The following is a 16083-nucleotide window of genomic DNA, read 5'->3' as shown; positions in this document are numbered from 1 at the left end:
TGGTATTATGAAAGCAGCTTTGAACTTGAGTGTCCTTGAAAGGGTCTCACAGACCTCCCCAGACCACACCTTGAGAACCAGTGCCCTAGTCCAATCTTCTTTTAGATATAAGGAAGTTGGATCTCGCAGAGATTAGGTGAGAAATCCAAAATTACACGGCCCGTTAATGACAGGGTAGTATCGCAGGCGGTTTGTCTCACTTCTCTCGAGGCAGGTTCTGAATCAGAACCCTGGGAAATACACCCTAATGACCTATCCTGTTGCTCTAGGTGCAAGGACTGCCATAGTTCAGGACTACAGATTTTGCTTTAAATAAAACAGAAGAGGAAAAGCAACAGACAGGATAAATTCTGCAACGCTGTGTTTGCATCTGAACTTGGACGGAAACGCTAAGGCAAATCCTACTGCTCTCCCCCCCATGTAAGCTGGTCATGACAAACTGCACAGACAGCAGAAGAGCCACAATATCACCATTGATCACACTGAGTCTGAAGTGCAATTCATGACCTAATGCCTGAAAATGTTTCACAAGTACTGGCTGAAAGGGTGTTGGGTATATTAAGAGAGATCAAATAATTGACAATCATATGCAACTTTTTAAATAAAATGGAGTTGTTCTGAAATGTAGATTTTTTTAAACATCTTTTTTTTTAAAGATTTTTATTTATTTATTGAGAGAGAGAGAGAATGGTAGAGAGAGAGCATGAGATGGAGGAAGGTCAGAGGGAGAAGCAGACTCCCTGCTGAGCAGGGAGCCCGATGCGGGACTTGATCCCGGGACCCCAGGATCATGACCTGAGCCGAAGGCAGTCGCTTAACCAACTGAGCCACCCAGGCACCCGAAATGTAGATTTTTTTTTTCATTCTCTAACAGGACCTTCTTTTGTCTTTTTAAAATAAATCAGGTTTTCTTCTTGTATCCCCAAGGATGATATCCTTTGTATTCTACCAGATGATCCAAATCTTCTTTAAATGGATTGTAGCCTTGTTCCTTTAAACAACGCAGTGCCCAGAAAAGCTGGTTCAGTGGAGGAAATTCTTCCCAGGGAACCCACTCCCAACCTAGAAAAGAAAGATACCAAATCAATTAATTTAGCTAGAAGGAAACAAAGAATATTTATTTTGGCAAGTTAACCTATCCTGAGAAGAAATTAATTAAATTTTAAAATGACGTGCCACTAATAATAGCATGCTACTAATCAGTGATGCTATGCATTAGCCCTGCTGTACCAACATAATTTGCATTTATTTATTTATTTTTTTAAAGATTTTATTTATTTATTTGAGAGAGAGAATGAGATAGAGAGAGAGCATGAGAGGGGGGAGGGTCAGAGGGAAAAGCAGACTCCCTGCCGAGAAGGGAGCCCGATGCGGGACTCGATCCCGGAACTCCAGGATCATGACCTGAGCCGAAGGCAGTCGCTTAACCAACTGAGCCACCCAGGCGCCCCATAATTTGCATTTAGAATGATCTTAACAGAATGGTGATCATTCAAAACATGCTGTTATTCCAACATGAAGCCAAGTTTATAAGAGCCCCATTATGGTAAAACCCAGCTTTTGGACCATTCAGTTTTTGCTTAAACATTTGGCTAAATGAAACACACAGAACTTTATATACGACAGGTTACAATACTACGTTGAAATAAACTAGTTACCTCACCTATAGAATAAGGCAAATTACATTTCTAAGCTATCCTCCATCTTTTTAAAAGGTAATGGAAGCTGTGCAGAGAATAAGAAGTATTCTCTGGGAGCGCCTGGGTGGCTCCGTCGGTTAAGCAGCTGCCTTCGGATTGGGTCATGATCCCGGGGTGCTGGGATCGATCCCCGCATTGGGCTCCCTGCTCAGCAGAGAGCCTGCTTCTCCCTCTCCCACTCCCCCTGCTTGTGTTCCTGCTCTCGCTCTCTCTCTGTCAAATAAATAAATAAAACATTTAAAAAAAAAGTATTCTCTGTGTTGCGGTACACTTTAGGTAGTAAGACAGTAGGGATGGGACCAAGTTTAAAAAAAATATCCATTGAAAGAGGAAAGATTTAACAGTGTCTATGAGTTGTGAAATCCATAAAATTCTAGAGGAACATTGTAGGGAACAGTATTTTCCTTGATGAGTTATTTTTTATATTTATTTATTTATTTATTTATTTATTTATTTATTTGAGAGAGAGAGCATGAGCGGGAGGGGCAGAGAGAGAGAGAGGGGAGAGAGGGAGAGAGAATCTGAGGCAGGTTCCAACGCTGAGCGCAGAGCCCGACAGGGGGCTCCATCTCGGGACCTGAGATCATGACCTGAGCCCAAACCAAGAGTTGGCTGCTCAAGGGACTGTACCACCCAGGCACCCCTTCTTTGATGATTTAAATGTCAATAACATGAGGGGCGCCTGGGTGGCTGGGCTGAACAACCTACTTTTGGTTTCAGCTCAGGTTATGATCTCAGGGTTGTGAGATCAAGCCCCCAGAATGGGCTCCATGAGCCCAGTGTTAGAGACTCCTGGAGATTCTTTCCCTCTTTTTTCTCCCACTCTGCTCTGCCTGCTCACACACAAGTGCTCTCTCTCCCAAATAAATAAATTAAATCTTTAGATGTAAATAACATGACAGCACAGACGCTCCTAACAGATGAATATATAAATATTATATTATTGAGATATACACTCCATGTTCAAACTACGTTTCCTCATGATCACATGTGTATACATGTTTAAGTGCAGTTACTTCCACTAAGTATTTCTCTGCCTATAAAATACAGGTATGTACTTTCACTCTGAGAAAGCAGGGGACAGAGAATCCATAAAGTTAGAACAAGTTCAGAAAGGAGTGATCAGCTGCTGTGACCACAGACTAAAAGAAAGAGGGAAGGAAGGAAGGAAAGGGAGAGAGAGAGGGAGGGAAGGAGAGAGACAGAGAGGTGTCATCCAGCAATGGTCTGCAAGATGCCAGATTAACAGTCTCAAGAGAGCTGTCTGTAAAGTTTCTCTTGTCTTGGAGAAAATGAAGCATCTGGCTGATCCTCCTAATTATAACTGGCTGGAGGAAAGATGCTCTAACTTGTAACCTGAAGCAGGCAATCCAGATCCAGGATCTGGTGAACATGGAAGAGAGACTGCATGTTTATACTATAAATAAAACCACCACCACCACCGAACCACTGCACCTTGGCTGTGCTGCAGCTGGTTCTCAGCAAGGGCTCTCAACTGGGAAAAAAGTGAAAATAATGTCCGCTATATTGTTACTAAGGGATAGGGTGGAATGAGTGGTTCTGGTCAAATCTGACTTGGTGCTAGTAACCTTGGGCCTTATAAAATCATGCTGTTTGATTTCAGATTACTAGCATGTGAGAGGGTCAACCAAATGAAGGGAGACAAACTCAAAAAAAAAGTTATATAAATGAATTTAAAAAAAATCACAAAGCATGTAAAAAGGACTCAAAACTACCATATCCTAGGAGGAGAAAAACAATACATACAATAGTAGAGTAACAAAAACCCTAATAATGCACTTAATAAAGTAGAATAGTATTTTAGAAGTTGTTAAAAAGTAGGCCAGTCTAGGTACTGTTATTTGGGAACCTCATTCCCTCGTTCCCGTCTTCCTTCAACATATTCTGAACAATGTACTCTGAATAGGAGCCAGGCAAAGGTGAATAAGCCCAAATTCTGCCCTTTATGTATGCACAGTTCAGTAAAGGAAAAACATTAAGTACGATTTGAAGCTGAACACTTGAACCTGAGATACCTTCTGGATGTCAGGGGAAGGTAACTAGAAATAGAGGCGGCCAGCACTCTGCACCAGGGGGCTCAGCTGCGCAGATCCCTGCAGGGACTGGGCAGGGTGGCCAGGCGGGGTGGGGGCCTGAGAGACACAGGCAGCTGACTGTCGACTGGTCAGAGCCGGTGGGACAGTCAGTCACTCCGGTGTCTTCTCCTCGGCCCTTCTCTACAAATGAATACTTTCTATGTCTGCTTCTTATGAAGGACACTAAGTATGCAAAAGCCCACTATTTCATTGTTTCGTCTCATCTTGTCTCAGGTGTTTTTTTTTTGCCTGTAGCAGAGATAAAAATAAAGGAAATGGTCACTTCTTCCAAGTCGAGGGTTCTGTTTTTAGATAACAGTGATCTGTGCTTATTTATTACCTGAATAAATGATGCCTCAAACTCATTTTAAAAATTCAGTTATATGAAATATATTTTGCTTCAGGGATATGAAATACATGCTGCTTGTAGGAAATGGAGTCCTACAAAAAGTTTTAATGTGGAAATACGCATATTCACACTTCAAGTTGATGTTAAAAAGCCAAGTAATCAACTGCTCCTCCCCACAGCTTCAGGATATCTGGACTATTGAGTTTTGTTCCCACTGTTACTGTCCTGGACTGTCCTCTCTCCTAGTCCTCAATTTGTCCAGGATAATTAGGTTGGGAGAGAGAGCAGAACTTGTAGAGAGCTCCCCCAGGGAACCTGGTACATTTCTCATCTACCTGTCCTGCTTTCCCTTCTTAAAACATGAATGATTTTAGTTGTGCCCTAGGCCAACCAGAGGCCTTTGGACACTTTTTGGGTGTTTTTGCGTGTGTTACTGTGATATAAGAAATACATATCTGGGCTTCCTCCCTGTTTCCTGGCACAGAGTTCCTGAAACCTTTGTCATTTCCTAAGTGATAGGGATGAGAGGAACAACTTTTGTTATCCATAATAAACCCCTTTCAACCATACCTGAGTTTATGCTAATAAGATGATGGGTCGCTGGAGGTCCCTAGATAGCTTCAGGATGGGGGCTGGTGACCAGAAAGACTTCCCACCCACCACCCACATCCCACCTGAGGTGAGGGGGGAGGAGCTGGAGATTGAGTTAATCACCAGCAGACAATAATTTAATCAGTTGTAGCAATAATAATATGCAATAGTCCCATTACACAGAAACCTCCAAGAAAACCCTACACAACAAATTCAGAGAGCTTCCCGGTTGGTGAACACATCAAGGTGCCAGGAGGGTATCACGCTCCTTGAGAGTATGGAAGCTCAGCCTCCCTCTCCCCACCTACCTGGCCCAGTGCCTCACTTCTATTTGGCTGTTCTGAGTTGTTTCCTTTATCATAAACTGGTAATGTAAGGAAAGTGTTTTCCTGAGTTCTACAGGCCATTCTAGCAAATTACTGAACCTGAGGAGGAGGTTATGGGAAGCCCATTGTAGCCAGGCAGTCAGAAATACAGGAGGCCGGGGCGCCTGGGTGGCTCAGATGGTTAAGCATCTGCCTTCGATTCAGGTCATGATCCCAGAGTCCTGGGATCGAGTCCCGCATCGGGCTCTCTGCTCCTTTGAAGCCTGCTTCTCCCTCTGCCTCTCTCTCTCTATCTCTCATGAATAAATAAAAAAATTAAAAAAAAAAATAAATACAGGAGGCCAGGACAAGTGACTGGGGGCAGTCTTGTGGGACTGAGCTCCTTAACTTTTGGGATCTGATACTAACTCTAGACAGTGTAAGAATTCAACTGAATTGTATCAAGAACATGTTGTACATCAATGTTGTCAGTGTTCTCATCTGTAGAAAGGTATAAATTTCCTTGTATAGAGAGGGACTAACCCAGACAAAACAGTTATCTTCCGTGTTGAGTCGAGTGCTCTGAAAGCTGTAACAGCAATTGATACTATTTACTGTGTGCTAAGCGTTGTTTTAAGGGCTTTGCATGTATCACCTCTCTTCAAGTTTCATAAAACTCCGTGACAAAGAGTAAAATATTGAACTTATCAAATATATTATTTGCCATATGAAACCTGATCCAAGTGGCCTTGTGCCCTGAATCTCCCCTGTAAACATTTAATTTATTCTCTAATATGGAAGAATCTTTTCATTCAATAAATAGTTCCTGAGTACTGTGTGCCCGTTAGGTACTGTTCTACGCGCTAAAGAAGCAGCGGTGGGCAGAACAAAGTCCCTGCCCTCTCAGACGTGACATTTCACTGGGGGGTGTACCCTGTACAACACCCTGTACAACAACACTGATGTAATGTATGGTGATTAACATAACAATAAAAAAATAAAAAAAAAGAATTAAACTGAATTGTAAGACACCCAACTGATATCTGGAGAATTATTTGGTGTGAGCAGAAAAGCCACACATTTGGTGTTAGGGTATAGTGAGTAAAAATGGCTCAGACTTTACTAATTCACTTTAGATGATTTCCAGTAGTTATCTGTTTTATTAAAAAAAAAAAAAGTCAGGGGCGCCTGGGTGGCTCAGCTGTCAAGCGTCTACCTTCTGCTCAGGTCATGATCCCAGGGTCCTGGGATTGAGTCCTGCATCAGGCTCCCTGCTCAGCGGGAAGCCTGCTTCTCCCTCTCCCACTCCCCCTGCTTGTGTTCCCTCTCTCGCTGTGTCTCTCTCTGTCAAATAAATAAATAAAATCTTTAAAAAATAAAATAAAAAATAAAGAAAAAATCATATATGACTCAACAGGCCTTTGGGTGGGCAACCATTCAATCTGCAAAACACTTCAGTGATGATTTATTCACCCTGGAAATATCACTTCCTCCAGGCCTCTGCATATATGCCCCCTTCTCAGAGCCCTCCCTGACCACCCTATCTGATGCAGCCCCCATGTGTCCCTAGCCTTCTTATTTCTTACAATTACATTGTAAAACACCTGCCAATTTGTTGCCTTCCCCCCACCCCCCCAGTGAAATGTCACGTCTGAGAGGGCAGGGACTTTGTTCTGCCCACCGCTGCTTCTTTAGTGCGTAGAACAGTACCTAACGGGCACACAGTACTCAGGAACTATTTATTGAATGAAAAGATTCTTCCATATTAGAGAATAAATTAAATGTTTACAGGGGAGGTTCAGGGCACAAGACCACTTGGATCAGGTTTCATATGGCAAATAATATATTTGATAAGTTCAATATTTTACTCTTTGTCGCGGAGTTTTATGAAACTTGAAGAGAGGTGATACATGCAAAGCCCTTAAAACAACGCTTAGCACACAGTAAATAGTATCAATTGCTGTTACAGCTTTCAGAGCACTCGACTCAACACGGATGATAACTGTTTTGTCTGGGTTAGTCCCTCTCTATACAAGGAAATTTATACCTTTCTACAGATGAGAACACTGACAATGGCACCTTAAATGTTTTCCTTAAAATCAGTCTGAAGTAAAATAAATAAAATAAATATTTTATTGAAGTAATGAAGTAAATATAATAAAACACTAATAATAAAACTAAGATTTACTGAGTACTTAGGGTGTTCACTTGGTTCTTTATGCGTATTAACTCATTTTATCCTTACAACAACCCATCTGAGGTGGTTACTCTTATCACAGAGGAAAAAAGAGGCCCCAGAGACTTTAAACAACTTGCCCAAGGCTGCAAACCTGTAAGTGGAAAAACCGGGATGCAAGTCAAGTAGTATGGCTCGGGAGCCAGGTCTCTGTCCTGCTGTGTCCTTATGGTCTCAGGATTTAAGTATATATACATTTCTGTACGAAGAGACTCTAAGTCTCTTCCCATGGCAACATACTGTAATACTCAGATGATATGCTTCTCTCAGAAGATGCATGATTATATTATAATTCTCTTACTTTCATTTTTTTCAGGCTCTGTGTTCTTGGGTTCCGGGTCATGAGTCATATCCACCTCTCCTTTCATTAGTATGGTCACATAATGGTAATTTTCTTTCTCAACAAAGGAATTCACCACTGAGGCAAAGCCAACATTTTTCAGGTGAAGAGCTGCTTCTTCCCAGGTTTCCCTTTGAGCACATTCTTCCCACGTTTCACTAGAAAACAGAAGCATACCACTGTATTCAATTCTGTTTATGTAATTTACTTTTTTGCCATGAAATTCTTAGCTAGGAATTTCTAGTGTAAAGCAAAAAGAACTGTAATTGGCTCATGCTTTAAAATAATCAATCAACAACCCTGCCTTTGACATTCTCTTCATCTGAAATATAAGGTATTTGAAGTTATCTGAAGACCAAAAGGACTTCATATTGAGCAAAAAAAAAAAAAAAAAAAGAACATTTAGCCAATTCAGCACTAGTTCACATGCCTGGAAGCTGAATGCAATCAGGAGACAGTTTGGTATACCAGTTAAGAGTACAGGCTGGGATGCCTGGGTGTCTCAGTCAGTTAAGCATCTGCCTTCAGCTCAGGTCATGATCCCAGGATCCTGGGATCGAGTCCTGCATCATCGGGCTCCTTACTCATGGGAAGCCCGCTTCCCCCTCTGCCTGCAGCTCCCCCTGCTTGTGCTCTGTCTCTGTCTCTCTCTCTGATAAAATAAATAAAATCTTTAAAAAAGAAAAAAAAAGAGCACAGACTTTGGAGTCAGCTAGACCTAGGTTTGATTTCAAAGTCCATTACTTTCTATCTTGGACAAATAAAGAGACAATGCCACTCTCTCACCGGGTTGTTGTAGGTGTGTCAAGAAGTGGATGATGTCTTTTCCTGCAGTCTCAGAATTTTTGATTAAGCCTCAAAACTGAGGACAATAGGCAATAAACACCTCTAAATTCTATTTTTTTTTTAAGATTTTATTTATTTATTTGACAGAGAGACACAGCGAGAGAGGGAACACAAGCAGGGGGAGTGGGAGAGGAAGGGGGAGAAGCAGACTCCCCGCTGAGCAGGTAGCCCGATGCGGGGCTCGATCCCAGGACCCTGGGATCATGACCTGAGCCGAAGGCAGACGCTTAACGACTGAGCCACCCAGGCGCCCCCACCTCTAAATTCTAAAGAGTATGGCAAAAGACCAAACAGATGCCCTCTAAACTCAAAGGTTTCCAAAGAGTAGTCGTTTGACCTTCACCCCACCCAGTCTACATAATAAGAAAGAGAGGAGATTCTTGGGAGGAAGGAAAGTTATAAATTTTCTTTTTTTAAGATTTTATTTGACAGAGACACAGCGAGACAAGGAACACAAGCAGGGGGAGTGGGAGTGGGAGAAGCAGGCTTCCCGCTGAGCAGGGAGCCCGATGTGGGGCTCGATCCCAGGACCCTGGGATCATGACCTGAGCCAAAGGCAGACACTTAGCGACTGAGCCGCCCAGGTACCCCAAAGTTAGGAATTTTCAAGCATAGGAGCAATGTTTCCCTTCCTCCTGATGAGGGGACAATGCTGCCCCAAAGCCAAGTGAGAGGTGCTCCAAGAAAACTGTTCACAGAGATTGGGTGTGACTTCCAAGGAGACACTGGTGTGTTACTCCCCTCCTAAAGACATATGGGGCTGCTGAAACTCACAGGCTGTGCATCAGAGCAGGGGTGGTAGAAAGGTAAGAGCTCTTCGGCAAGTCTAAAATGTGTCCCTTGATGTTTAGGGATGCATGTGAAGACAGAGACTGAGGCTTATTCCCACCTTGAGAATCTGGAAAGCAGGAGACTGGCTAGAGAAGCCCATGATGAATGAGCAAGGAAAAAGGGTGACAGTGAAGGCATTATTTTCCATTGCGAATTTCCTCTGGGCCCAAGAGATGCTACAAGAGACAACTGGGGACCCCAGCATAAAGAAAATGCAAGATAGTGTGCTAAGCAAAAGCTAAATTGGTCACCTATGTCAGAGAACTGTGCAGTATAGATATCCTTATAGGACTTCCAAACAACGAACAAATATATGCTGAGAAAGAGAGCACACCTGTGAATACTGCATCCGGAGCATGCGTACCCATGGGTGGATCACAGCAGCACTAGTAATGTAAAAAGTCTGGCCCCCTCCCTTCTTCCCCAACATCCTGGAGAAGGAAGGAAACCAGAAACAGTGAGAAGAGGAGGAGGCCCCTGTCCTCTCTCCTTTTCCTCACTACACGGGAGACAGAAATGCTTGGAAGTGGATCATAATGACCGAAGTGTGATTTATTTTTATAATCAAGTGATAGGAAAACAATAGAATTTGCAGGAAATGTCTTGGAGCAGCAGAGAAGGGAAAGACAAATCATGTTTAAAGACAATGGAAGGAGAAAATAAAGCCATTTCCTATCTGTTTCCCATCAAACTTAGCCCAGTGTACCAGTCATATAAAGATAAGTGAAAGCATACATGTGAAGAGCTTAGCATAATATCTAGCACTTAGTAAAAAGCTCATTAAAGTTCAATTCTGGCTATTATCATTGGTATCTGAGTAAAGATTCCAATACTTTATTGTGTTATTATTAAGCTATCTTTAGCCATTGCTCCACTAATTATACATTCTAACTAGTGCTTCGTTTGTGACCTAATGCCTACAACAATTGACCAAGTACAATATAGTGTGCCCGAAATTTTTCGTTATTAACTGATGGCTTAATTATCTAAAAATGATAAACTTATTGATGCTTTTTATTTTATTTAAGATTTTATTTATTTGTTTGACAGAGAGAGAGACAGTGAGAGTGCGAAAACAAGCAGGGGCAGTGGGAGAGGGAGAAGCAGGCTTCCCGCCGAGCAAAGGAGCCTGATGCGGGACTCGTTTCCAGGATTCTGGGATCATGACCTGAGCCGAAGGCAGACGCTTAATGACTGAGCCACCCAGGAGCCCTTATTGATGCTTTTTAAAATCCTGAAGACTATTTAAAAAATTCCATGTGCTACAACATAAGAATTCCATGTATCATAAAAGACAAAGTCGGATTAAAGGGAACCAGGATCAAGCCTCTACTTCTAACTAGCACTTTATAACACATAGGTGGATTAGAAGAATATAGTCAGAATGTATGAAATTCTCCAAATGACCCAAATTCTTCAACATAGCACGGAAAGAAAGGGAAGGGGGGGGAATTACTGTTGGATTTGGAGACTTAAGAAAATGTATCAATCCTAAAGTCCATGTAATATGTACTCTTCCTTTGATCTTGATTGGTACAAAACAATAAAAAGACATTTTCAAGCCAACTGGGGAAAATGGTACAGACTGGGTATCACAGGTTATTAAAGAATTACTTTAAGGTATGAAAATGGTATTTTGTTAAGGTGGGAACCGTGTTTACGTCTCTTAAAAAGCCTATTGCAGATACATAATGAATTATTTAGGGGTGGTATAACAAATGAGTTTTCCTTTAGAAGAGTCTAGAAAACAATGTGTGTGTCTGTTGAGAGGGAGCAATAAAGATGAAACAAGAACAAGCTTAGCAACACGTATATGAGGATTCACCAACTATTTTCTCTTTTATGCATGTTTCGAACTTTTACACTAATGGAAAAACAAGTGCCGGCTCTGAAGGCTTTAGATGCTGTTTATCTGCTGTTGACTTTAACCCCATTCTCCCTTCAGAACCCACCTTTCAGCACAATCCCCGGCTTTCTGCCCCCTTGGGTAGACTTGACCCTTAACTACCCGACTTCTTTTGTTGGTCTGATCCATTATCAAACCACAGAATGCCAAAGCAGAAAGGGACATTAAAAAGGGCTTTGTTCCAACTTCCCCAGTGGAAAGATGAAGACAGAGGCCCAGAGAGTTCGACTAGCCCATCTGCTTGGTCAGGGTGCAAGTAAACCTGCTCGGGGCAGGAAACAGATCGTCCATGTGTGGAAGTTTAAAGCACAGCCAAACCATGCAAATACCTTCACTGGCAAAACTGGACTGCTCGAGGGTTAGAAAGACCCACTTTCCGTCCCTTACGTGCAAAAACTAGAAAAACGCACCGCACACACCAGCCCGCAACCGTGACTATAAGCAGACACCAGAAAAATAGACGACTGTGCGGGCGGGACGCAACACCTAAGCCAGCTACTTCCCCAGCCTCCCTAGCTCAGGGCCCCGCTCCCAGCGTGCACCTGGGGTGGGCGGGGTTTATCAGCCAGAGGGGGAGAGCAGAGGAACGCGCGAGAAGACGCAGCGTCAGCGCGCACGCAAAGACGCACGGACGCACGCAAAGAGTGCATCCTTCCCCTGCACGTTGGGCTTTCCCTGGGTGACCCCTGTAGCTGCTCACCCGAACTCCAGATGACCTCCAGGAAGTTGAAAACTGCCCGCTCCAACTGACCCTTTCCTCTTGCCCAGGAGGACACAACGAGGATGCCGACTGCTAGTCACCACTACTCCTATCCCGACTCCAGGACGCCGCTGGGGAGGCCCCAGGCGAGCCGTCATCGCGCCAGCGCCAGAGGCCAGGGGAAGTGACGTTTGTACCGCCCCCTGGGCCGCCGGCACTATCTCGGTGAGACTGCGCTGGCGCAAAATCGAAGCCAGAGTCCAGGGGCTTGCGTTTGTGTCCTGTCTGTGCTTCACTCGGTGGTCTCAGCTTATGAAGCTAGTGATTCCTCTTCTAGGATTGCCTTTCAAGGCTTTGTTTTAAGTAATGCTACTTACTGTTGCACTTTCAACATTTACGAAACATATCTGATATGGGAAACCAAGGCAAAAGAAAAATGAAATTTCCGTACTACTTACAGGCCACTGATAGTCCTTGAAACAGGCAGAGTGACTTTCCTCTAGGAACTCAATTTCTTCAATGTTAATACTTTGCTAAGGGCAAGAGGCATTCTTAGCCTGAGGATTCCCCCCTGCCCGCCATCCTGTAAGTCTTCTTTAAGATACAAAAATTCCTTTGGAAATTTCGTTTATCTCTGTCCCCCTAGATGTATGTTGGTAATCATCCCCCGAGCATATGGCCCACCGGTAGGCTTCTGAAGGGTCTCATGACAGAGTTTTTACTAAACCATAGTAAATGACCTTTCCCTAACAAGCCCCCTCAGGATCCTGGAAACCTTGTTTGCAAAATATCTTGGAGGTTTGTGCTGTCCCTAACCTCCCAATTTGAAAGTATATAATCAGTCACACCTCACAACCCCAGTATAGCTCCTTCTGCCCATAGGTCCTGTCCTCCTGCTTTAATAAAACCACCAAAGACTTACCAAGAGTTCTTTTTTGACCATTTGCTCTGAACTCCAGTTTCTACATCAGTATCTACTCTCAGATTCCTCCAAACTATGCTTTTACCAGGCACCTGCTTCTATAAACCTCTGTGCCGTGCACATCCTATTCCTTTTTTTGTTTGGATGAGCTTCTCCACCACAGTAAATTCATTCTAGCTATAGCTCAAGTCAATATGGTACCAGGGCAAGGACAAATGGTATAGAAACAACCTGGTATAAATTATTGAGAGAATTAACATGGAAAAAAAATTAAGGGCAATCAATAAATTGTGCTGGGAGTAGCTAGTTATTTGGGAGGAAAGAGAGAACCTGTTCCAGGTGTTCACACACCATGCACCGACCAAAAAAATCGCAGCTGAATCAGAGTTGTAATGAAAACGAACTAAAAATGAACAAATGACTAGTCTCTGGATGGGGAGGATTTACTTTTCTTCATTAATATAAATCAGGTTTTACTTCTACCAAAGTAATGTGCATATGATTTAAAAACTCAAATGGTAGAAAAACAAGTAAGGATGAGTAGGGATGACTTTATCCACTAGTCCTGCTTTCCTTCACTTTTAGCTCTTTGAACTATTATTCCTGATATTTGTCTACATATTTCAAGTAATATGTTTATTCTTCATGTTCTGATAAATGACTAAACATTTGTACAGCATGTTTCCTTCCACCCACAAATACACCCTTTAATATGTTATGCACCACAAAGATGTTCTATAATATTTTCCCAAATAAAAATTGGCAACATATAGAAAGGATAACGTATCATAACTGAATGGAGTTATTCCCAGAAATACAAGGTGGGCTTAATATTTGAAAAATCAATCCATGTAATTTACGATATTAAAAGAGAAAAAGTAAACACATATAATCATTTTTTTAAGAGTTTATTTGAGAGGGGGAGAGAGAGAGAGAGAGAGAGAGAGAGAGAGCAAGCAAGAGCACAAGAGCATGGGGAGGGAGAAGCAGAGTCCCCAATGAGCCGGGAGCCCGATGTGGGGCTCAATCCTAGGATGTTGGGATCATGACCTGAGTGGAAGTCACCTGCTTTATCCACTGAGCCACCCAGGTGCCCCAACACATACAATCATCTTAATAGATGCAGAAAAAAACTTGAGAAAATTCAGTACTTATTAATGATTTTTTAAAGAGTTAAGCAAACTAGAATTAAAGAAAAATTTAGGGTGCCTGAGTGGCTCAGTTGGTTAAGCGACTGCCTTTGGCTCAGGTCATGATCCTGGAGTCCCGGGATCGAGTCCGGCATCAGACTCCCTGCTCAGCAGGGAGTCTGCTTCTCCCTCGGACCCTCCCGCCTCTCATGCTCTCTCTCTATCTCATTCTCTCTCTCAAATAAATAAATAAAATCTTAAAAAAAAAAAAAAGAAAAATTTAACAACCTGATATAGGGCATTTACAAAGACTTACAACTAACATCATATTTAATGGTTGTTATGGGCTGAGTCATGGCCCCCCCCCATTTGTATATTGAAGTCCTAACCTGCAATACCTCAGAATATAACTGTATTTAGAGAATAGGGCCTTTAAAGAGGTAATTAAGTTAAAAGGAGGTCATTAGGGTGAATCCTGATCCAATATAACTTGTGTCCTTAAGAGGAGATTAAGGCAAACGTAGACAGAGGAAAATCCATGTAAAAACACAGGGAGAAGACAGACATCTGCAAGCTAAGGAGAGAGGCCTCAGAAAAAGCCAACCCCCCCTTGATTTTAGACTTCTAGATTCCAGAATTGTGTGAAAATAAATGTTATTTAAGCCAGTTAGTTTGTGGTACTTCCTTATGGCAGCCTTAGCAGACTAAGACAATGGTGAAAGACTAAGATTTGAGAAAAGCAAAGATATCACTTTAAGTCATCACATTGCTTGAGGTCCTAGTTAGTGCAACCAATAAAATCAAGAAATAGTAAAAGATAGTTAAATCGGAAAGGAAGAAGTAACTGTCTTTAATCACAGACAATCTTAAGGAATCCACAAAAAAGCTACTAAAACAAATAAGTGAATTTAGCAAGTTCATAGGATTCTAGGTCAATATATAAAATCAATTATATTTCCATATACAGATAGTCCCCAACTTACGATGGTTCTATTTACAGTGTTTTGACTTTATGATACTGTGAAAACAGTACACATTCAATAAAAACCATAATTTGAATTTTGAATTTTTATGTTTTCCCAGGGTAGCAACATGCAATGTGGTACTCTCTTATGATGCTGGTCGGTGGCAGTGAGATACAGCTCCCAGTCCGTATACAACCATTCTGCTTTTCACTTCCAGTACAGTATTCAAGAAATTACAGGAGATCTTCAATGCTTTACTGTAAAATAAGTAATAGTAAATAATATTTAATAAATTCAGAAACTGAATTTAAAAAACTATCATGGAAAATATAAAATATTAAGGGATACATTTAGCAAAAGATGTTAAAACCTGTACACTGGAAACTATTAAAAGTTACTGAGGGAAATTAAATAAAAAGAGAGAAATACCATGATTATGGATCAGAAGACTACATATTATTAAACTGTCAAGTCTCTTCGAATTGATTTATATGGATTCAATGATATCCCACCCAAAATACCAGAAGGCTTTTTTTTTCCCAGTAGAAATTGACAGACCAATTTAAAAATGTACATAGAAATGCAAAGGAATAGAATAATCAAAACAATTTTGAAAAAAGAAAAACTTGGGGGATTCATACTACCTGATTCAAGACCCAGGATAATGCCACACTAATCAAGAGACTGTGGCATGTATGTATGTATGTATTTATTTTAGAGAGAGAGAGAGCAAGCACAAGTGGGGAAGAGCAGGGGGAAAGGGAGAGAGAGACTTCTAAGCAGGGTTCATGCCCAGCATAAAGCCTGACATGGGGCTTGATCCCAGGACCCTGAGATCATGACCTGAGCTGAAACCAAGAGTCAGACGTCCAACCAACTGAGCCACCCAGGCACCTGGAGAGTGTGGTATTTATTAAAGCATAGACACATAAATCAGTGGAACAGAATGGAGAAGCCAGAAATAGACTTTATAACAGATGGTGCTAGAGCAACAAAAACAAAAGATCATTTATACTTGATGCCACATACAACATTTCATTCAAAATAGACTATTCCTAAATAAAAACTCCTAAAAGTATAAATTTTCTATAAGAAAATATAAGAGAATATCTTTGTGATCTGGGTTAGGCATAGATTTCCTAGATAGGACACCAAAGGCATGATCT

General features: G+C 41.8%; 1 protein-coding gene across 1 annotated transcript; it reads right to left on the bottom strand.

Moving 5' to 3' along the window:
- Positions 1-780: 780 nt before the first annotated feature.
- NUDT15 (nudix hydrolase 15) lies at positions 781-12123 on the bottom strand. Its single transcript, XM_027589851.2, has 3 exons — positions 11901-12123; positions 7579-7775; positions 781-1062 (listed from the first exon to the last, which is right to left on the bottom strand). The coding sequence occupies exons 1-3, from the start codon at positions 12056-12058 to the stop codon at positions 902-904; spliced, it is 516 nt and encodes a 171-aa protein (XP_027445652.1). The 5' UTR covers positions 12059-12123; the 3' UTR covers positions 781-901.
- Between the last annotated feature and the right edge of the window lie 3960 nt (positions 12124-16083).

Source organism: Zalophus californianus, chromosome 3 (genome assembly GCF_009762305.2).
Source record: "Zalophus californianus isolate mZalCal1 chromosome 3, mZalCal1.pri.v2, whole genome shotgun sequence".
Lineage (NCBI taxonomy): Eukaryota > Metazoa > Chordata > Mammalia > Carnivora > Otariidae > Zalophus > Zalophus californianus.
The sequence above is the reverse complement of the archived record's forward strand: the minus strand, read 5'-3'. Positions and strand labels throughout refer to the sequence as shown.